At 28.6% G+C, this 24,523-nt stretch overlaps 2 protein-coding genes across 3 annotated transcripts; one reads left to right on the forward strand and one right to left on the reverse strand.

Moving 5' to 3' along the window:
• Nucleotides 1–226: 226 nt before the first annotated feature.
• Nucleotides 227–4,714, forward strand: LOC107165184 (uncharacterized). Its single transcript, XM_015513306.2, has 4 exons — nucleotides 227–611; nucleotides 2,439–2,544; nucleotides 2,608–2,793; nucleotides 3,355–4,714. Exons 2-4 carry the CDS (start codon nucleotides 2,472–2,474, stop codon nucleotides 4,563–4,565), a joined length of 1,470 nt encoding a protein of 489 aa, XP_015368792.1. The 5' UTR covers nucleotides 227–611; nucleotides 2,439–2,471; the 3' UTR covers nucleotides 4,566–4,714.
• LOC107165185 (uncharacterized) lies at nucleotides 4,642–22,427 on the reverse strand. Of its 2 annotated transcripts, XM_015513307.2 has the most exons (4): nucleotides 22,162–22,418; nucleotides 13,714–13,920; nucleotides 10,527–10,619; nucleotides 4,642–5,290 (listed from the first exon to the last, which is right to left on the reverse strand). In XM_015513307.2, exons 1-4 carry the CDS (start codon nucleotides 22,256–22,258, stop codon nucleotides 4,926–4,928), a joined length of 762 nt encoding a protein of 253 aa, XP_015368793.1. In that variant the 5' UTR covers nucleotides 22,259–22,418; the 3' UTR covers nucleotides 4,642–4,925. The 2 variants fall into 2 exon arrangements, with proteins under 2 accessions (XP_015368793.1, XP_089075467.1); XM_089219341.1 differs by lacking the exon at nucleotides 10,527–10,619 and having other exon boundaries at nucleotides 22,162–22,427.
• Nucleotides 22,428–24,523: the final 2,096 nt, after the last annotated feature.

A 24,523-nucleotide genomic window follows, 5' to 3' on the forward strand; every position in this document is an offset into this window, starting at 1 on the left:
GGCTTCTTATTTAATTCGATCGCAAAAAAAAATAGTTGATGCGTTCACATCAATCCTTTAATTACCTGTTGTACCTATGTCGGTTACTCTACACAAGATTTCATGCGCGCGCGTCTGTGTATGTGTATTGTGGTGGGATAGAGGTGGGAGGACGCGTTGAATAGTCGACGGCGTCAGGAATAAAAATATCGACGACTAGTTCTTCGTAAAACAGTATTATCAATTTGTTTGTGCATCACTCGTAGTCGACGGCATTTATTTTTCCATTTATTATATTCCAAAAGGGTAGTCGAGCCTCGATGAGCTTCCAAGCGGCACGTAAAACGGTCAGCGGTGCCGCCGTTGAAGTCGTGTATAGGTAGTGTTAAACGTGCGCGAAAGGAAAATCGTCCCGGAACGAGAGTGGGTTTTTTAGTGGGGAACATTATCTCGTCTCCGCGCTGACACACATACCTGACCCGGTTGTTAGCCCGGAACAAGAACGGCGGCCGTGGTAATTCCACCGGACCCGTCACAGTTTAGTTCCTACCACGAGAGACGAGTTTAAGGCGGTTTTTCATCCAGCGTGTAGCTTACTAGACGTGTTTCTTCGCCGGAATATAGTACCAAAGGTACGTGTTTTTTTTAATTCTTGCTTTGATTATTATTATTATTATTATTATTATTATTATTATTATCATTATCATAAGAATATTTATTTTTTAATTTTTATTTGGACTTCGCAAGTAACTTCAGGCTTTACGCCTCCAGGAAACTAGCGGGTTACGTTTTCTCAAAAAGAGAGTGAGCGACCACCAACGATAGTGGGCTTTAGAAAGTTCAACGTGAATACGTGATTCATAATTTTACGGGAGTGCCTTTCAGATAATCTTTCGGGTTTCTTTTTTGTATTTGTATTTTTTGAAAAGAAAACCAAGGGTCTTTATACGTTTTAGATATTTTATGTTTGTGAACATTGAACGCGTCTATTGAATAATGTAAGGTTACTGAATAGAGTTATTGTAAGTTTTTTTTTAAACATTATTCACATTTAAAAAAAATATAGATTAAGTAACTTTTCAATGGTTTAAAAAAGACAGGTTGACTATGATGGCTGAAAATAAAATAACTTATTAACATTTTGAAATAATGCGTCATATTTTAAGAATATTTAGTAGATCAATATAATATATAGAATATACATATTTAAGCATCAGATCGTGTATTTATTTCAAGCCTTATAGAGCGGATTCTGTCGATACAAGATTAACTTAGTTTCCAAAACATTCTAAGTATCTATGCAATAATGTTGAAATTAAAATATTTGTTTACTACATATTTGCTTACATAATGATAACACTTACCTTAAAAATATGGGATTCTATGAACTATTCTTAATAGAATAAACTACATTTATAGGTACCGTTGTAGGTCGAAAAATAAAGTGTGACGAAATGTACGTCGCGGGTATATTGAAATTTGAATTTAACAACTGTCATTACTGATAAAGGAGTAATTGACGAATGCAAATATTTATGTTTTGTTTAAAAGTTTTGAGTTTAAAATTGATGTATTTCTTTTTTAATTTTATTCAGCACCTAAAGCCTTTTAAAACCAGTATTGGATATTTATATTATTTTATAGTACCTACATCGTATGTATATCGTATACAACTATACATTACAATAATAAGATACAAAGTTTGATTGTAAATTTGTATATTTGTATACAAATAGTAAGCTTCGTTTATAAACAATTTAAAAAATGTTATTCAATTTGTTGGATAAAAGAACATAAATAAAAAATATTATTTCACTTTTTTGTATTAATATTAATTTAATACTTAGAGAATTAATATTTATAATAGTACAAAATCAAAATATATTCTATGAGGGGCGTGTACTAGCAAAACAAAAAGGATTTTTTATCTATATCAGCGAAGGAATACGGTTATCAGAAAAATTAAAAATTAACAAAAATATTGAACTTATTTTAATGTACAGTTGGAAAAAATCGAATTCAATAAAATGCAATCTTAATCGTATCATTAATTATAACATTTTCAATTTTTTATGTAAGAATTAATTTTGATTGTTTTTTGAATGACATATATATATATCCCAATTTAATTTAATATAAAATGTAAATTTCTCTGTTGAGTGTAAGACTAATCTATACAATGGTATTGAAATTACACGCATAGTTAAGTGATTATTGATAATAATAACTATTATTAAAATGTTTTTTACGGTATAATACTGAGGTGAAAAACTCGTTCTGGGTGACGGAAAGAGAATTTCTCTTTTTAAGGACAAGGTCAGTTCGGAATTCTAATGATACACATGAACCTTTCACCATTTTCTAACCAACTGTTATTATATTTTAGTCAAAAGAAAGTTAGACATTTGGATTTTACACCTATGCATTATACGATACTTACATTTTTTGTTTTGTTACAGTTGTTTTTCTATTGGTCAGTGAATTATATAAAAATGCGACTATCAGTCGTATTCGAATTGTTGTTGATCTTTTTGATCATAGCTTTTGCGGCCTACGGTAGAGTAGGTAAGTCTCGGACATTGTAAATTTATTCTCAGCAACGGATTATGAATTTTTTTTATTATTTAGTCCCAGAAAATAAAGACGTGTGGAATATTGGACTAAATAATGTTAAAGATCATTTAAAAGCAATGGGTCGAGCTAGACAAGCTACTCCTCAAGCAGCTCCTCCCAATCGATACTGTGCTTGTTCCAATCTTATGTGTAATTGTTGCAGAGATTTTTCATTGCCAGTAGTTCCCATTAAAGGGCCAGGTAAATATATTTAAAAATAATTAATTCAAAAAATTCTATGATAAAACTAACTTTTAGTGACGTATAAGAACTATATTAGTAGAGATCTAGTAATAGTAGGTACATTTTTCTTTCGTTAAAATAAGAATAGTTAATCTAATTATATTTTATTAATTTGTTATATGGGAAATTATAAAATAATTACATACTCTATTGTCAAAATGTGTTAACTAGCTATTACAAATAAATTAATTAATTTTTAATACCTAATTGTGAAATTATAAAAATGAAAAACAAAACTAAAATGTTCATATTTAATAGATTTAAAATAATAAATTGTGTCATCAAAAATGAAAATGATGATCATACAATTAGTAATTTATATGTATAAATTTTAAAGCAATCCTACAAAAAAGTTTATCATAGTATTAATGTTTATTTTATTCTTCCATTTTCCAATATAAATCCAAATTGAAGTTAAATTCTACAATAACCGTAATATTATGAGTTATATATTATATATTATGATTTTGTATGAAACTGTACATTTTTACTAAATGCGTCATTCTATGTATATAATAGGTTGCGCATCATTGAAATATTTGAAAGGTGATCAGATGATGGTGACGATGAGCTTTGGGGACAGGGTTTTACGAAATACGACCATATCCGGGAAGAAACCAAAACCCGTGTGTATGTCTCTCCCCGGTGGTATATCGAAATTCTGTGGTCGGGTGTATGGTATCTCAAGAGACGGGGATCAGTTCAAAGCGTGTTTGGGACTTGAGCTTAGAGCTCTCGATGACGTCGAAGCCGCATTGAGGGTGTCATGTTTCCGATTTGGACCACAAGGGATGAAAGTTGAACCAGCTCAACCATTGCCAGCGTCGCAGACATTACAAGGGGAGGACGAGGACGACGAAGACGATGACGACGACGAGGACGACGACGATTATGGACTCGGTGGCAGTGATGACGAGGAAGAGGAGGAAGACGACGCGGTGGACGAGGACGCCGAAAACGACGTGGAATCGACCGGTGATTATACTGGTTTCAGTGCGCTGAGCACCGATTTCCTGGACAGCCTGTTCGGTGGTGGCGGGGCCGAGGAAGACGACACAGAGACCAGCGTTAAACCGACGACGGCAAAACCCGTCGCGGTTACGGTAAAATCAAAAATAACCGCACCACAACAACTGACAAGCCAACAGGTGACGAGCGAGAAACAAACGAGCGCCGAATCAGTGACGTCCACCTCGTACACGGTGAGCGTCGTTCAAGATCCGGTGTCGTCGTCTTCCGAAGTCGTCGCTGAAGTAAGACCGACTGCCGTCACGCCGCTTGACGACAACCCGACCGACCGCGTAGAGACCGTACCCACGCCTGCGACGAACAAGAACAAGGACTACGAGGACGACGACGATGAGGACGAGGACGAGGACGACGGCGACATCGTGTCGGACATCATCGAAACGGCCGCGAGTGCCGTGGGAATGTCGGATTCCGACAAGAACTCTACGGCGGCCACGACAAAGTCAGTCGACAGACTAGCGACCACCGAAGTGGCTGCAGTGTCAGCGGCCGCGAGCACGACGGTCGGTAGCGTGCCGGTCGCCAAGGACTACGACGACGACGACGACGACGACGACGAAGACGGCTACAGCAGACGTTTCAAGCAGCGCATGCCGGTGGCCATCGTGCCCAACGACAGGCGAGGCAGGACCCACAGAAGGATGAGGCTGTCCTCGTCGGATGACGACGAGTCGACGATACATTTCATGAAGAAAGTGTAGAGGCCACTGCTCACGAATGGCGTGGATTACACACGTTTCATTTATTGTTAAGTTGTAAATAATATAATATACACTATATAATTTATTAATTTATTATTCGATGAAATCATATTGTCGTGAAAAAATATAATATGTTTATTTTACCATAATATGTTTATTTGCGTTTCGAGTGTCTTACGTCGGTTATACGTATTTGTGCTTTTTTTTTTTTGATTATTATTTCCTGTAGCTCATAATATCGCATTGCACCGATTGTGTTTTCGTTGTTATGAGTATAAATAAAAACCAATAAATTGCAAAAAAAAAAAAAAATATATATATGTATTCAAAAGTTGTCACGATGTTTTCGACAGTCCCGTTTTACCGCAATCGGTGCGCGATCACTTCCGTGACAGTGATGTGCAGGTCGGGCGCCGTAGTGTCGTATGTCTGCACTGTGGTGGTAGTAGAAGTGGTAGTATCGTCGTCAGCGGCGTCAGTGGCGGCGTCAGTGGCGGTCGTGGATGTGGTGGTGTTGTACTTGTGCATGTTCACGCCGTCACGGCCGATCACGAAACAATCGAATTCCAACACAAGCACTTCGGCGTGTTCGATGCGAGTGAGGAAATTGACGCAAGCGTGTAAGTTTCTTCCGGGCGTGTAGATATCGAACATTTTCATGCACATGTCCATCGACGGTAAGTACGGCACGGGAACTCGTAAACATGCCGGCGGTGGGTTTTTAGCTACGAGCAAAACGAATAATAAGAGTTAGTGAAGACACATAATATTATTGTCAGGTGTGTAGGCACCTGAAGTGTACCAGCTATACGATCATTATAGCGTAGACCAGGGTACGTCCGCGTAGGTCAATAACCCACCAAATAATACATGCACGTTTCAACGAAATTGAAATTAATCACGGCGTTAATGACGATAATTGTATTATAATATACCTAATAGAATATCTGAACATCATTCAATTATAGATAGAATACCTAAGTGTATAACCATTGATAACTAACACTACTATTTGTTATAATCAATGAATAAAAATAATAAAATACTAGTTTGATTTTTTGAGCGCATGTAAATTCCACTGATTGCAACCTTTTTAAACCTTTTTTAATATAGGTAAATTCCACCTGTACATTTATTTTACTTGAACAAAAATTGCAAATTCCACTGGTACGTTTTTTTTTTTACGTAAAAGTTTCAAAATCCAATTTGATTGACTAAGATTACACCATTTATGTGGGTACAGATTTATTATATAATATATTTATTGTATTTAGATACAATAATTAAAAAAAAATCATATGATAATCAAATAGGAAAAAATTATAATTGTTAATAATAATTAACATTACATAGGTAATACGTAACGTTCCTACATAATTTATATACATATCATCAGTTATATACTTATATATACATATATATTATTATATTTAGATACCAATGTCTTTTTTTATCCAATATTAAAATAAAAGATATAATAATCAATTTTGATCACTAGTTACTATGAGAGTAGTTAGTATATGAGTATATGATATCATATCATCTGCGGTCCTTAAGTTGAAGTTTAGATAAGTCAGTCGAAAGTTGATGTGTATAGTTATACTAAAAGTCTAAAAATAATCTGTGGATTTTACCATTGGTGGATTTTACGTGTTTACAGGTCAAAAATACGTATCGGTGGAATTTACAAGTCATAAATTCAACCCTAAAATCGACTACCTGTAAATCGGTAGAATTTACCCGATTTCACCCGATTTTCTTGCTCTAAACTATTAATGATTGATGCTATGCGACTTCGATCTATGCACAATCAATTTTGAAACAGAATACGATTGTATGAAACTATAGACATAACTGTGTATATAAATTTCAATGCATACCGTGTAAATAAATTTGATAGAAATATCAAAAATGCATTTTCAGTTGTTCTACTATGGTCAATCTATGAATTACGATAACAGTAATAAAAGAATATTTTAAAACTGAAGTTGATACATTATACGAATAGGTACTTAACGATTATAATTATTATTGTATTACATAATAATGAATATTTAATGAGTAGTTTCTAAATATCTTGTATATTATACACGCGTATGAATAAATAATAATAACAAGTATGATACACTATGTGAATCATTAGGCGTGACTCATATTAGTCATATTTTTTGCCAGTACCTAATTGTTACTTAATAGAATAGAAGATAAAAGTAGTAGACTTAAAATACATATCTCCGTCATTTTTTGTATCTAGCTGCATAGGCGTGCGCAGACTTTTTTCGCAGGGGATGCCAATCACCGGGTCGCGGTGATATCGTCGGATTCGGGATTATCCCAACTTCTATTATCAATGGAAATGTACTTGATAAAAATTTAAAAAAAATAAATAAAATACGTAGCCTGAACTGTCAAAAACTTCTAATCTGATTTCTGTTTATAAAAATGTAAAAAAAAAAAACAAGCTGACTCCGCAGATCGCAGGGAATGCCATGGCATATCCGGCATCCCCCCTACGCACGCCTATGTCTAGCTGTACCGCGAACGCTACCGAACTTAACAGTTAAACATTTAAAAAATATTATTATTGGGTACTTTTAATTAATTAAATTAAATTTATATAAGTTCCTGAATATAACGCGAGTACTCTCTATCTATTTTTATATTGCTTATTTATATACAAATTATTAATTAAGATATTACTACCTTAATTCATGAGTGGAATCATAGATAGATTAATTTTATATTTATAGTTTTTTTTTTTTTTTTTTGTATATATTTTTTTTATAATACGATCTGTGAATATAATGTTTTACAATAAGTATAAGTGCTGTAAGGAGAAAAATATTATAAGAATCAAATAAAATAAAATAAAAATAAAATAAGAGGGACTGATGATTTGAGTGAAGAGTCCATCCAGCGATGTGACTTCTTGAAGTTGTGAATGGGTTTTATTCAGTCAGGAGATCCTAAAACCATTTTCGTCTTATATATTTATAGTGAAATTGAAATATATATAAAATTATGAAACTATAATTAAAACCACAGTCATTAGCAATGTTACCGAGGCATTTCGATAAATCAGCTACTTGAACGGATATTTTTTTTTTAAATAAATCACTATTATTAATGAATTAAGATGACATTTCGTAAGGTATACCTGGTATCTTGTGCATTTGAAGATGGACGACAAGTACAAAAAAGAAAACATATTATCATGCGGTTTAATTGAAAAAAAAATTAGGGGTATGCCAACATCTGCGAAAATTGGTTACCGTCTACTCAGTCCATCGTATTGCCACCAATTCGAACACTGTAATTATAGTTTATGGCTTGTGGTAGAGATTTTAATACTCTACTACTTTTTATCAGGACAATAAATTACTATGTAAACACCGTACAATGTGATGGTTTATTATTTCTAAAACAAAATTATTAAACAGAAATCGTATCTAACATAATTATTAGGATTACCAAATATAATATAATATATTAATGACCTAAATAAATGAAGTTTTAAGAGAAATAGAAAATTTTATTGACTTATTAATTAGTAAATAAATATAGATTTATCAATATTCAATAATATATTATAATAATACATTTAAATATATTTTTAAAAAACTAATAAAACTTTTATCATTTTCATTCTAAAAATACCATTAATAATTTAACCTTGAATTTTACTAAATTGTCACTAAGTACCATGATAAAAATAATTGACCCATGGGGGCAAATTTTACGAAGTTTATCTTTATAGATGAATTTATATTTTGATAGTAATTTATTGTCTATTCCTTATTAATTTGCAATAGTCATCTTACGTTAACTATATGTTACAGATTGAAACTCATAAAAATGTTATCAAATAAATTCACATAAATAATTTGGTTCTCTGTGGAAATTGCGCTCATAGACCACGCCGGGTGGCTGGCCGGCATAAACACGGCCAATAGTATTCAAAAGTATTCATATTACAATTAATATTCATGTTTGAACTATTTGGTAGAATTGTTAAAAGTATTCTAAAAAAAGAAGAAAATTAAAGTAAAGATATTTAATGTTTTATTATTATGTTAGGTAAAAAGGTAAATGAATATTCCCTTTGACTGTTTTCAGTATAGTTGAACATCTTCCCCAGTTATATTTTTTGATTCGAACATTTTCCTCCATATCTATTTTTGAATGTCTATTATATTATATGTATTAAAATGTTATATTATTTATTATTTAATATGAAAATATTATTGTTTGTCTAATGTCTAATTTTGCAGTCTAAAGACAGAAATCTAAATATTTTTATTAATTATTAATTATATTTTATTAAGAAAACTTTTAAAATTATAAATTTACTTCATTTTTTTTAAAATAATAATTTAAACTGTTTAAAATATAGATAATATTATGCATCAGGTATAATACTTGTTTTAAACTTTAGTTTAGAAAATTTACAATCTATTAACAAAAACACAATAAATAAATATGATAATATGTACAATGAAACAATATAATATAATGACAGCATGACAGGATAAGGGAGGTCATCCAATGATAGAACCCTTCAGATTTAAATTAAACATAATTTATAGATTATTTTGTATTTTATATTGAATTATAAAAGATAACGACACCAAACTTTAATTTACTCTACTATTTTTTATAGAAATTTGTATCGCTTCAAGAAGAAAATGATAAAAAAATATACATTTATAATTTATTATATTTATGAAAATATTTGGACTTTTAATTTGTATTCAGATAAGATTGGATAGCAAGCAAAAAAAAAAAAATAACAATTTCATATTAAATAATAAATACTATAATACCTACTATTAATACTATTATAAATAGTTATAACCTGTTTTTTTGGGTGGGAGGGGAGAGTCTTCATCAAAAAGTGTCGTGGAATGATGCCTTACTAAATCAAAAATAATTGATGATGGAAGAGATGTCCACGATTCAGGTACAAAATGTTCAAATTTTAAAGGTTCATTCCTTTCAGTGTTGGTGAGTTGCGGCCCAATCCCTAAATGACGTACGAGTTGCGGCCATATAATAATGTATTTAAACTATATGACTATAATATACATATAGTATATAAACATTAAAAAATTACGTAATAATATTTTTTCGTGTTATAAAAATAAAGTATATAATAATCAAAATGTTAAAAATAAAAGTATTGTTGTAATATATTATGATAATAAAGACAAAAAAATAAAAAAAATAAAAGCATTCATATATTAATAATATTTTTAGGGGGTGTAGTGGCCGGGTGGATTTAGGCGTCGGTTGCGACGCGCACCGTCGCCGGTTCGAATCCCAGTCATGGGCGGCATCGCTTTCCGGGCAGTTCATGTTGTTTGGAAAGAGAAGCCGCCGCCTCTCACCCGGGCATGGCAGAAACAGGGCCGCAACTCACCTACCGCTAAAATATTGTAGGGCCGCAACTAACCTATACTTAAAATATTATCGGGCTGGAATTCACCGGTTTTCAACACCGGAAACGACAAGTCAGGCCGCAACTCACCCACAGCCATTCCTTTTAATTACCTACCTTAAACAATACGGTATCGAATTTGTAAGCATAGGTACTTTGTGCAACGCAGTTTAATTTGAGTTCAAGTTGCTTGAATTTTTCTATTGTTATTTGTTGAAGTATAACGAATGTGTACGTTAATTCAATTTTCAAGCCGCAGCTTGAATGCCTGTACATGTTCCTAGTCAAAATTATCTCAATGATCATCTCCGGAAATCTGTATTCATTGTTAAATTTGACAATTGGAATCTTTGACTTTTGATACAAATAATTGAAACTGTTGTTGAAAGGTATAATATAATCATGATAGAAAGCATTTTTAACATATTGATAATGAAGGTGCTATAGAACCATTTGGAGACTTGGAGTAATAATTCTATTATACAAGAGTGCGATTAATATAATATTTAGTAAATAATACATACCGGATATCTTGTACTCGTACAATGATTCATCGTCCATAAACATGCTTCCCGTGACTGCAAAGTCTTGAGGATCGTAAGTGAAATTCATACATCCTACGAATAAAAAACAAACTAGTGCGTTGGTATTTAATATTGATCTGATTTTTGGCGTCTCTAATTTACTGAGCGCTAGGTTATATTAACTCCAGGCTTTACGTGTATTTTAGGGAGCAAAACATAAAATGTACCATGGTTTACTACGCGTTAAGTACGAGACCATGTACGAAGTTAATAAAACTGAGATTACAAGGACGATATTTCTTCATCCCGCTGTCACATTCAATTAGTATCCTTGTTTGCCTGCGAGCTATACGGCAGTTGGTTGGCCTTTATTTATTTTTTTAAATTACAATCTTACCGAAAACCCTGCTGTAGGATATATTATACATACATATTTCACTCTCATAATAGTTAACATTGTAATTTGTAAAACAAAAACTAACAGTTATTCTTCCATTGCTGACAAGAGACGTGTAATGGAATTACTCATGTTATTACTCATTGTCCATTGACTTCACTAGATTACTATGTAATTTCCAAATTTAACACGATTTTAATTAAATTTTTAAAAAAGTTTAGGATTTTTGAATTATTATGAATTATAATAATATTATCTAAACAAACACCTTATGAAATAATATTAGTATAAAAAAAAAAAACCTATAAATTTGATTTATGAATGTACGTTAATTGTGGTCATATTTCATAATTTAAGAAACATTTTCGTTTTTATTTTTTAATAACAAGATTTTATGCTGGTTTTGAAATTAATAATTTCTATGAGAGTAATTCGTATTAAATGTTTAATTATTTGTATCCGAGAGAGAGAGAGAGAGAGAAATTTATGTTTATTTTATTGACAAAATTAAGTCTAGAATTTATTTAATATTATATAATAGTTTTAAGAAAAATTAGATTTATTTAACTTGTTTTTAATATTATAATAAAATCGGTAAAGATATTTTTAAAAATTGATATAATATATCTACTTAAGTTATTTTTGCGTTATATAACATATAAGACATATTTACTCTGATAACCAACTTATAATGTATATTATTATGTGCATTGTATCTGCATTGTATCTGCATAAAACAATGTATTGATGTGATATACCTACTGTGTTATGTCATTAATGTCATACATTTTAGTTTAATAGTACAAATATCATAAGATAATAATGATGATATTTTTCAAGTTAATCACAGAGACAGAACTGCAATATAAAATATAAACATTGTATAAATAATAAATTTTTTGATGTGAATAACAATCCAATGAAACCCAAAATTGTAACTCGTATGTCGCCGAGGGCAAATTTGTGTAAAAAAAAAAATTATGATGATATTTTTGAAATGGAACAAATTATGTTATTGTAGTAGATTCTTATAGAAATAGTTTTATTTTTGTATTACCTAATTATTTTACTCTGTATGGCATGCATACCTAACCTTATGTTTTCATTGAAGTACATACAAATTATGTATTATTTATAAAAAATATTATTAGATGATAAATTTATGTTGTGGGACTAAATTGAAAAAATATATGATCAAAATGGAATACTTCAAATTTCAGAATGTAAGAAAATAAAACTATGTGTACTTGTCAGCAATATAATTTTCTTCGAAATTGTTGACCAAACTTTCTCCATTCTTCTAGTTGTCAAACTTGGTCAACCGTCAATGACCGGTAATAATAAATATCGATAATCATGTCACGTACACTTTAAACGTTCCATCACGGTCAATTAAACAAAATTATTTGGTTTGACTGTGGACATGAACTGATTAATATTGACGTTGTAATAATTATATTTATTTTTAATTACGACTTTTATAATGTATTCTGTAAAGTGTATAAACGGTGTTAATAACTACTTCAACGTTCAAGCTCTGTATTGTGTTTTAAATTGAATATTGTTTTATGCCTCAGAGTTGTTAGTAGGTACACAATAAATTACAGTCTGTTTGTAATTTTGTTTTGTCTTATGGGACATATTATTAAGCAATATAATATATCAAAGTGTGATACTGATATAATCGTAAATCATTTGGCTATATAATCGGGTTTTAATTGTATTAATACTTTTGATTGTTTTCAGAATGTTTGATTATAAAATATGTTAACAACAATTTCGCATTATTCTTATTTGATTGACTTACGCATGGTTGAATGATTGTTGGTTGTACGTATTTATTGTTGATTTAAATAATATTTTAAATGGATACGAAAATGTATATTGAGTTGTCTTGTATCATAATGTGAAAATAAAAACGGAATCGTATTAATTGAATGTATAATTTTATATCATGATATAAAACAAGCCGGCTATAAAATAATAAGATATACCTACCTAAGTATATATTATAATTTAAATGATAAATGTTTGGTAATAAATCATAATTATGGTGGTTAGAATATTATAAAACTACTAAAATGAAAAGACTCAATGTTTTTTTGTCATAGGAAATAAAAGATAAAATGTAGTATCATTATTTATATTTTAGTGAAGTGAAATACTCGGGTGAGTATTAAAGAAGTCATAAATACAGTCGCAAGTATAACGCACATACAGTAAAAATGTCAGATGGTTCTGAACATTTTATGAAATTTCTCAGGTCTCAGCAGTACGCGTATATGAATTTGTACTTCAATAGTGTATTTTTATGCAATGACTTGTTTAATGTATATACTTATTTATTTCAGTTTTAATTTATTTACGTCAATTATCATACATAAAAAATATTTAATATGTAATGGTGTAACATGTACAAATATAATTTTTAATGTGTACACGTTTATACAAAGGTAGAACTATTTTAATTGCATTTTTCATATTATTACGCTGATTGATAGTTTGTAGGTACAACGTGTTGGTGCATAATATATTATATTATAGTTTTTAAGTTACATAGTAGGTAGCATACTGGATAATGAAGACAAATGTTCACTTTTAAAGTTTTAAACACAGTACCTAATTAAATAAATACATTTATAATATTATCATCTGTATTTGAAAACATGTATAACATTCCAACATTATGATTCTTTCGAACATTTAATTAATATGTAACCTCGCTCTCGCTATTCGTATTCATGGTATATAAAATAAAAATAAAAATGTTAATTAATTATTAAAAGAAACCTTTTTTATTGTATTTGAAAAATCGTACGTTGAACTGTGCACAACAACCACATGTCAAATCTTGGCATGAACATGGTATACTTCCAAATCGTGCAGTACTTGGTTCATCTTGTCGATCACCAAACCGTTGAACTATCGGTATCTTTTTACTTGTTATCGCATCATAATAAATATCATACCACTTATGGTCTGTGCTTTTGCCTGTAACTAGAAAATGTATGGACATTAATTAATTATTTGATATAATAAATAATAAAATACAGTTAAAATAAATTGTTTAGATTGTTTTGATTTCAATAAGATATGCTCATTGAGGCTTACCTATAATAAAACAAGTTTAAAAATGTAAGTGTCCTAATTTTTCTAGTGTACATATATACCAGTGGCGTAGCCAAGTTGAGGTCTGAGGGGAACTGCAGCCACTACCCCCCCCCCACAACCCACACACCACCAAAATAAAATAAAAATAATATTTCCATAGTTTATGATTTCACTGAAAACGTCTCAAATTGTATTTTTTAAATATAAATAGAAAATTCAATGCTATTTTTATAATTTTTAATTTTTATAATTTTTATTCATTTTTTCTTGATATAGTAGGTACCTACATTTTTATTACATCATAATAAGTAAAATTCTAATTATTTATATTTTTAATGGAGAAAATAAACCGTAAAAAAACAATACCTTAGTTCTAAATAGATCATAGACAGTCCTAAATCTGTTAACATTGGAAGGAAAATGTTATTACAGTATAGTACTCACAAAAAAAAAAATAAAAAAAAATAGGGACCCAACTAGTGTAGTATCTAAAAAACATCCTGGATCCAACTGACATATAGCATAGCAATTTTTAATTCGAGATCCAACTGAGATGCAGCCTAAAAAGGACCTACAATATGTAGCTTGGATTCTGGCATATTATATTTATATAAGAAACCCCACGAGACTTAAACTTTAAAATTAATTAATTTGGTTACATTATTTACCGAGAGTATCGCAATAATAATGATTAAAAGGTACAAGATATTATGTATTATGTCATGTAAAGACGTCATACGATGTTTAGATAGGTATAAGTACACTTTCTATAGTACAGGGTGGAGCGGCTGCTGTCAATGCACATTACAATGTTCAAACTTTTTATACTGATGAATCATATTTAGGTATAATTTAATTATGTCACGTCTTTACAATTTTGTACAATCTTGTTTAATTAATTTTAGTTAGAATTTCCACTTTCATTATACCCAGTGTTTATTCCCCATGAGCGCCCACCCGCCTGACCCATGAGTCACAATTCATGTGACCCGGTGTGTCGTAGTTAAACACTTAAACCACTCCGAACGTTACTAGGTAATACTTAAATTGTTGACCACTCAGTTATTTGAATAACATTTTGAGTACTCCCTTTCACCAACACAGTCTATGAAAGTATGAACTATGATTATTGTAATATTTAAAAGGTATAACTTTAAATAAAATATTCAACTTATTTTTTCTCTGGTTTATGGTGAATATTTTTTATATAATTCAATCCAAGTGAAGAGTAGGAACTATAACTTTTTTTTACAATTTATAATAACTACCTAATATTGTATTGTCAAGTACGATAATCCGGTGAAAAAGGGCTGCTTTTAAAAAAGAAAACGGTAAATGAACAACTAAAATTTTACATTTATAAAAGTTTTTATTATTGAATCCGGTAGTCGGACCGGTCACTGATATATTTAAAATTTTCCGATACTATTTTTGATCCTTATATTTATGATGATATTTCTCCTAAATACGAACATTAAATTTTGAAACTAAAACTTGTACTACAAAATATATGCCACTGAGTCTTTCCAACCTTTCAATTGGAAGTAAAAACAGAAATTTTTATTCAAATTAGAAGCATAAGTAGGTACACTGGACTGAATGGACGTAATGTGATCAAATGAATTATATTTAATCATATTACATACATTTTTATAATGTATGGAATAAAGAAATACGAGGAAGGAGAAACAACTCTACCGGCAACAGAGCTGACCAGATGTAAATTTGTAAAATTTATATGACATAATTTAAAAAAAAAGTAATTATTGACTTATTAATTAATAACTACTTGACTATATATTAAAAATTCGCTTTAATATTTTATATTTATTTTTGGAGAAAAATGCATTTTATTAAATTTATCTGTTATTGATTTTTATTAGCCCAATTTCCAATTATAGGTACCCTTTAACACATACATGTGTAAAATAGCACACATGTTATTTAAAGCCCAATAACTGGGTAGTAAATTTAAAAAAAATAAATATTTTATTCGAAGCAGGTAGAAAAATGTAGCTCAATTACCAACCACTCGCAATAACTTTTAGTTTAGAACTGAGATTACTCTCCCTCTTCCATTGGCTTGCTCTTAATCTTATTACTGAAAATGACATCTTCTTGCAAGAAACACTTGAACTCTAAGCTAATTCGTGGCTTTACTCGTTTAACCCTTTAATTTGGAATACACCACATAGCCACATCAGTATACATTCGCGAGTTACAGCCATAATCGTTTGGAAACGTCCTCATTGCCCTTTTAAGGCATCAAAACGTAATTTGTGAACTTGTCACACATAAATTCTGTGGCCATAAAATAATAATTTATGTACAGCCAAACACCTTCAGTGGTTGACCTGTTAAACTAAAACTGGAAAGGTATATAAATAATAATATTTAATACTTATTTGGTATTTGTCCTGTTAGAAAGTTTAAGTTTTGTAATTAATCTGCTCTTATATTACAATATTAGTTTGTTAACCGTTATTAAAGTGCAAGTTGAATACCTAAGTATTTTATGTTTTTGTTTTTAAACATACATCTCTCGTATTGTTTTAAATGTTTTTCAAGTAATTTATTTTATCATTCAAAAATTATTGATCATTAATATTATTAATGATAGGTTGATAAGTTCCTAATATATTTTTATTTATTTATAACCTAATTGTTACACAAAAAGAGTTTTAAACGCCCTAAACTAAACAAAGGTCAATAGAAAAATATTATGTTTATTGAATCACATCAATAATGTATAATTATCAATTAATATTTTGTATTGGAGTTTGGAAGAGATAAAATTCTAATTTAAAAAAAAAACCAGTCTAATACCTACATTTTATGTTAAATCTATCGCCTAAAAAGTTCAATAAAAATAAAATAAAAACTGTAAAGTAACCAAAAAGATTTAAAACATTAGTTAATTGTTTTTATACTTATGATTAATATAAAATTATAATAATATAACCTAAATAATAAATAAATTATCAAGTAATTATATAGTGATACAGTTTGATTATTTGAATTTGAATATTAATAAAAATATTTTAAATAAGCATTGGTTCTAAATATGGTTCGTTTAAATAAGGTTTCATATTGGGTGGCGATTTCATAGTATTGCATATTACCAACTGCAGTGTTAATAATTTGATTACACAACTAAAAATTCATTTCTCAATAATTAAAGCCATAAATTAAACTAAAATTTAATTAATATTATAAATTAATTACCCGGTGTTTAGGATGTAATTGTCAACCGGAACCGTATACTGGTTATTTAGAATACATACTCACTTACACAATATTTATTTTTTAATTTATGACTTATATACTGACTACAATAAAAATAATTCTTAACAAATTATACATAATTGTAAAAATACCAGATATTTTTTTTCGTTACTTTAATATATTGTAAGTATTATATTAAAATAACTTATTTACTATTTTAAACGTAATTTTAACATAAGTTATGTAATCTAAAAATGCCATAAATAAAATAATTAACTCAGACTCAGACTCTTTAATAGAATAAGATTAAAATTTATAATAATATACTTTATGATCATATTTAATATTTTTATTTCATACTCTTTTATATGATCAGACACTAAACAAAGTGAATTGACAAAATTTCTTCTGTAGAAGTAAAACATATTTTGAAAGTTATATTATGGTAATAATAAAAAATAAGTATCATACATTTTCCATACAGCTTTTTAAAAAACAACGAACTATCACATACTTATATAGATAACTAAATATTAAAATTTAGAACAAAAAAAGTTAACCAGAGAGAGAAAAAAAGCCTAAATTAAATAAATAAAATCAATATTCATATTTTTTTTTTATTTAAATTTTTTTTTATTGAACAATTAAAGATTGCAATACAATTTGAAATACGAATTTTCATTTTGAATTATTTTATTTTGATTAATTATTTTACGCATAAATAGCGCGTGCATATCAAAGTGGAATCTGTACAATATAATAATATAAATAATTATAATATGATACATACGAATTAAATAATATAAAATCAACGGCTAGACACGTTTCGCATCTTAACTTAGAGCTACAGGAGCATTGCTCACTACGGTAGTAGTATTATATTATGATGACCGTTATTATTGGAATCTAGAGATTCGATACGACCACGGCGTAAAATCATATTCTCCAACGACGGTAAAACATAATAATATTATATGGGTCTAACTGCAATGCTGCGTGAGGTGTATAGATATATAAAATATTTTACTGCGTAAAAACCGTTCCGGTTTAGTTATAAGTACAGCATACGTTACACGTATTTTTACCTACCTTTCTACCTATACCAACTCATCTTCCTATCCGTGATGGCTAACATTATTATAGCGATAATTTCGAAAAAATAAAAATAAACCTGTGCGCAAATCTCAACGGGTAAATGCGATATAATACGAATACCGTCAGAGTGCATTATTATTATTATTATTATTGTATCATTCCGTACATAATAAACATTTTATGTATTTGGGACGTTCTATCGCGGAACGGTATATAAATCGTGCACACTCCGTTAGACACAACTAGGGCAGATATTTATATGCTTTTGCGCCTCTTCATTGGTGGGTCAAAAAATTATATATCTTAATTATATCAAAATGCTCTAATGATCCTGTACGCGTAGTACGATTATATATAGAGTGGCATGTCTTAGGATTTCGTCCGGTTTTAATGTACGTTGTATTTTGGACTTTTGTTTTAAAATTAGATAGGTATAGTTAGTAAATGAACTTAAAATACGTTGATATTTCCACGGAAAATGTAAGACATATAATAGTTGTTCAAATTGAAGAAAAGTAAAACGTGCAGCTGTCTAACGGGAAACATAATTAATATTTAATAGTTCATTTTTCATTTTGTTTTTTTCTGATAGTGATTATACTTACTACGTAGGTTATATTATAGCCATGCAGGCGAAGTATAGGTAGGTACATTAGTATTTTTGTTTCACTATTTTATATTTTAAACATTATGTTAATAATGGGTATTTTAGGAATAAATCGCCCATTAACATTTGGCTTTAAAATCATATAATTACATAATAATTAAGCTATATTTTTAAAAGCATATTTTGGTAAACGGGATACATATATCAGCATTATTCATACGTTAAGTTGGCTTTTACATTTTAGAGCATAACTAATTAATTCCACGTCCTATCAAGACACTTACTGCTGCTTAGATACACAGACACAATTTATATTATGTGCCATGTAATTAGGTCAAATCTTTACTTTAATCCATTTAACATAATATTATTTGACAACTGTATCGTTTTGTGTGGATTACATTTCTTACGGAAAATAATTTTAACGGCTGACCCGTTATACGCATGGTGTGTGTTAACCATCAATATTGGAAAACGTAATTCACAAGAATCGTACAATAGCGCACGAGAAGTCGAGAAATAATGCATTTTCGTTATAAGCGGACCGTAAATAACGGTTGTAATGAATAGGGTATCGTCAGAGAACAGAAGAGTCTATACAACTTCGCGGTTCCTTTATTAATTTGTTACAGCGACTCGTAGAATTCCGTTTAGTAGCGATTTTTACGAGGTCCTCATATCATGATATTAACCGTATTCAAGGAGTAAACTGTTGTCTGTTGGGCTAATTTATCAAACTCAAGAATTTAGATAAACACAGATGTTTTTCCTTCTGAGCTTTGCTGTCGTGCGCAGAGTCATATAATTATTATAAGAAAACTGTTTTAAAAATTACTGTCTGTTTTAATGTCTTAGCTATAAGACTCTATGTGTATTGTTCAATTTGAATATCTAACAATGTTTAACGCAGAGATTATCATCAGCCACTGAAAAGAATAGACATCGATAGTCCATTTAGTTTGTATGTCATAAACTAATAACTAATAGTCGAATTGCAGATAGGTACTTGATGTTTTTATGTATATTTTTACGAGATTATACTTACAAGTATAAAATACGAATGCTTTGCATAATTTTAGAATAGGTAAGGTCAGGTAAATTGTATTATACACGTCGACATACTGGCACAAACATTAATGCATCGACTAAATAAACAAATTCAAACTACACCTTTAATAGATGTGTAAAGAATTTTTTAGGAGTTTGTTCTGCTAAATACACAGCTTTTTTAAACTCGTTTTGTTAATCATTGTTATAGTACTCCTCGATTTTTTTCAGGAACAAATTGCTAAAATTATAATGTGCTGTTGGAATATACCTGGCAGCGTAAGACTTAAGAAGCTCAACTGTCAAAAATTAAATCTAACAAAATCGAAGAGTAGTGTAACAGTATCCAACAAGCCTCCAACAAATTTTTTGGTTATTTTCAATTAGTGTTTGTAATAGTTGTGCATTAGTTCTGCCAAATTTAAGAAGACCATCATTAGTCATTGCATCATCAAACTGTCTAAGCATGGCATAATAAAATTTGATTTTAAATAATGATATATGAACAATAATATTTCATGTACAAAAAAAAATAATGAATGAATAAATAAATATTATTATTATGGATCATCATTTTATTTTAATAATATAAAATATGTCAATTAAATATTTTTCAGTAATATATAATTTTCTCTTTATTTGTCCTATTATTTTTTCCTGTAAAATCCGATGTTCTTTGATGCTTGTAACTAATAAATGTGATTAAGTTTTAATGGTACTATTTATCTGACAAATCACTGTGATCAGTTACAAAGTTATGAGAGGTAATCATTTTAAATAGTTTTCTGTCTTATTAGTTAGAAGATTTTTAATCTGTTTCTTAAATTACATGAAAAGTAAGTATAGGAAGTGTAGTAAATAATCTTTATAAATACTATTAACTTTTACTATAATCATTCGCGATTGTTTCTCATATTAAATAATTAACTAAATATTAATTTTATAAATGTTAAATTTATGTATAATGTATTGCTGCAATGTCGTCTTCACAATGCTCTATATTTATAAATTAAAATTTTGAAAACTTAATATTAGCTATTCTGTACAATACATTTTTTATTATATGTTGTTAAATTTTATTATTTATTAATTTTACGCATAATATAACACTAAATATAGCCAAACCTACTTAAAAATAAGTGATAAATTGGAGTTCAATAAATAGCAAATAATAAAAAAATTAATTTGTTCCTTTTAACACTTTATATGTGATCATATAACATTATTCATTTATAATTTTATTTAATTTTATAAATTTTATAAATTTTATAATAAATTAAGTATATCTATTAAAAATGTCTTAATAAACTACTATGCAACCTGATTTTTTTTTTATTTTGTACGATTCAAATATTTTAAAATTGATTAGTTTAATTTTAAATTTATTATAAATCATTACTAAAAATTACAATAGCACTTAACGTTCACACAAGTTTTGTTGACATCTGTATATAAAATAGTGGTTATATTTAAAAATATTCCAGAACATTTGAAATCCAAATATTACATTTATAAAGTAACAATTAATTTTCAATAAATTAAGATAGTTGTCGTATGAAACTTGAAAAGTCTTTTTTATAGTTTTGCGAAATAGTGATGTGACATGAAACCATGAACATGTTGAAAAAAATATAGTTTATATAGCTTATATTTAAGCAACAGAAATAAATTTCCTTCACTCCATTAATAATTTCCAATCAAAACATTATTAAACAAGTTTTGTACTTATATACTAAAAATTTAAAAAAAATAGTTTGTAAATATTATTATTTGTTGATTATTATATTTCACAAAATATCAATTTTCTTTACAGTTTTGTTATACAGTGCATTTTTTTTTTATCTACATTCTTTTGTAAAACTCTAAGTTAATATAAGATTCATAAATATTCTTAAATACCTAAGCATTCAAATCAAATGTTTTAAAATAACTATGAAAATGTATTGATTTATTAACTATATTATATTTAATATTTCCATATGAAATAAAAATCTATAAAAAAAACTCAATTACTTCTATCATAGAAAATTCCTATAATTGAAAGACCAATTTCTGGTCCGTAGGAATAGTTAACTCAATTTTACACAACTTGTGTGTTAATTACGATTTTGAGTCACGTTATAGTTACAATAAAATTGGTATAATAAACTTACCTCTCGAATTCCAAATATGTGTTTTCGTATAACTATGTTTTACAATGATGTACAACAATAGTAAAGCAAAAACAACGAAATCGCGAAAAATATCCATTTAAAATGTTTTGTGCAGCAGGTAGTAGGTATTGATGGATTTTATTATTTTTTTGTTTTCGATCCGTCCGATGTCCTACAATAACAATGCGTTCAATATAATTATACAATGCGAATAGGTACCTCTCTTAGGCCCAGTTCGTTCAGATGCGGGTTTTATCACAAAATTTACATATAACGTCCTTAAAACTATGAATATACTGCAAATTATGCACTCTGCTCAATGATTCGTGTGTTAGTTACTTGTATTGTATAGAGTTTCGAGTATCAGAGTTTTCGATTGTTATTTATTATTTTTTATAATTTATTATGCATGGTCATAAAATATAATGTAATAAGTCATATATAATACATTGGCAAATCGCTTATGTAGTTATGTGCATTAATCATACAGGGCTACCTCATCTAAACGTCATTACTTTTTGTAATGATTATGAAATCTCGATACCTACAAACTATATTCAATCAGCGTTGGGTTGAATATAAACCATATTCAACTTCTTATAATTGAACGGCAAAATTAATATATTTTAAATTTATATTGTGTTCTATCATTGGATCAGTATTGAGTATTTCTTAAAATCAGTGTATAATGTCCAGGTACTATTATTTATTACGCAGTTTCTTGAAATACTGGACATTTTTAAAAATGTTTGAATCTATAATATTATTATTTCTAATAAATCACGGATGTCTACTAAAAGTAGTTTACCATGTTAGTATTATTAATAATTTCATTATTAGGATAACTTTTAAATAGGTACGTAATAATTAATAAGAGTAAAAGTTAACACAAATACGATACATTTTCGTTTGGGAGCAAAATGCTTGAAGATCTAATACGAGGCTTCTTGCATGTTGCTCATATCGCAGTAAAACAATTTTAAAAATATATAGGTACACTCATAATTTTTAAGTGTGTAAAGTTTAAATTTTAACTTAACTCGTTAAAATCACAAATATTTGCAGAATACTAAAATAAATCAAGCTTATTTATTTATTCAATTAGTTTTGACAAATACTTTATATAAAAATATTGTAGATTGTATATTTGTTTAATGAACTATTATACTTTTACGTGTATGTGTATTTTAACTTTTTTAAGTTATTAAAAAAATAGGCACGTAAGTGAATAGATGAGAAAATAAGGTACGACAATGTTTTAGAAAAAGAGTAACTTTCGTTGATTTTGTTAGACTTAACTGCCTAGTTATAACCGATGATTATACATGCTAGGTTAAGTTAACGTTTTTTAGTGTTATCAATGATACATTAGTTCGACAAGATTAAGTTTACTTAATATGTTATATCACATGAAAAATATCGAACAAGCAATGCTGGATATTAACGAGTAACGAGTATAAAAGATAAAGTTAAGTTACTTTTAACTAAGTTACATAGTGAGTTTAATATGATAGACTGTCGAAGTGTTTAATGCACTACTTATAGATTTAAATAAGGATTAAAATAACGTATATAAATACAACTAATCTCATTTTCATAGGAAATTAAAATTTACTCCAAATATTAAATTTAGAATTTCACAACAATAACACTATGAAACAAATAACCCAATTTGACGTATAAAAAGACATTGCGGTACCACAATATCAAAAATAAAATAGTCAAAAATTAATCTAAATAATTCTATTAATTCATATTATCTTAAGTTAGTATTTAGTAACGTTATTGTATTGGATGGGATACCTTTTTGTTTTTTATTTTTGTTTATTTATGTATTATTTTAATATATATATATATTACTGATTTTGTGTATAATATATTTATCTAGTTATTTACCAGTTACCTACTTGTATCAAATTTGCTTATTTTGAATCGGCAAGATTCATATATAAATATTAGATTTAAAAAAATCTCATTGAATTTTAACTATATTAAAGTATCAAGAGCTGTATAACTTGTAATTTTTACAAATTCAAATATAGAAGAGTAATCATCGTAGCTAACACATTTTGTTGTTGTTATTATTATCAAAATATAGTAATAGTTAAATTTATTCATGATTGTTTGTATTATTTTCAATTCAAAATTATATGACATTGAATGGAGCTTTCTATTTCTATACGGGTACGAAATTTGCATTGTTATTATTTATTACTGAATATTGATCAAGTATTAATATGTATAAGCTAAATATTTATCACTTATGTACTTTAGTGTATATTACGTTCAACAATCAGTGAAATGCGTAACAAAAAAATGTCAACATTCCAAACACAAGTGGAAAATAATGACATTTATTTTC

The sequence above is a fragment of the Diuraphis noxia genome, unplaced genomic scaffold, assembly GCF_037042655.1.
Source record: "Diuraphis noxia isolate RWA-SAM2 unplaced genomic scaffold, SU_Dnox_SAM2 contig0002, whole genome shotgun sequence".
NCBI lineage: Eukaryota > Metazoa > Arthropoda > Insecta > Hemiptera > Aphididae > Diuraphis > Diuraphis noxia.

Excerpts from the sequence above, each read along its gene's own strand:
- LOC107165184 (XM_015513306.2), top strand. The coding sequence starts at position 2,472 with ATGCGACTATCAGTCGTATTCGAATTGTTGTTGATCTTTTTGATCATA. Across the intron at positions 2,545-2,607 it reads TGCGGCCTACGGTAGAGTAG|TCCCAGAAAATAAAGACGTG; the intron begins GTAAGTCTCGGA and ends TTTATTATTTAG. Across the intron at positions 2,794-3,354 it reads AGTTCCCATTAAAGGGCCAG|GTTGCGCATCATTGAAATAT; the intron begins GTAAATATATTT and ends TGTATATAATAG.
- LOC107165185 (XM_015513307.2), bottom strand. The coding sequence starts at position 22,258 with ATGGATATTTTTCGCGATTTCGTTGTTTTTGCTTTACTATTGTTGTAC. Across the intron at positions 13,921-22,161 it reads ACATATTTGGAATTCGAGAG|TTACAGGCAAAAGCACAGAC; the intron begins GTAAGTTTATTA and ends TACATTTTCTAG. Across the intron at positions 5,291-10,526 it reads GTACGAGTACAAGATATCCG|CTAAAAACCCACCGCCGGCA; the intron begins GTATGTATTATT and ends TTTTGCTCGTAG.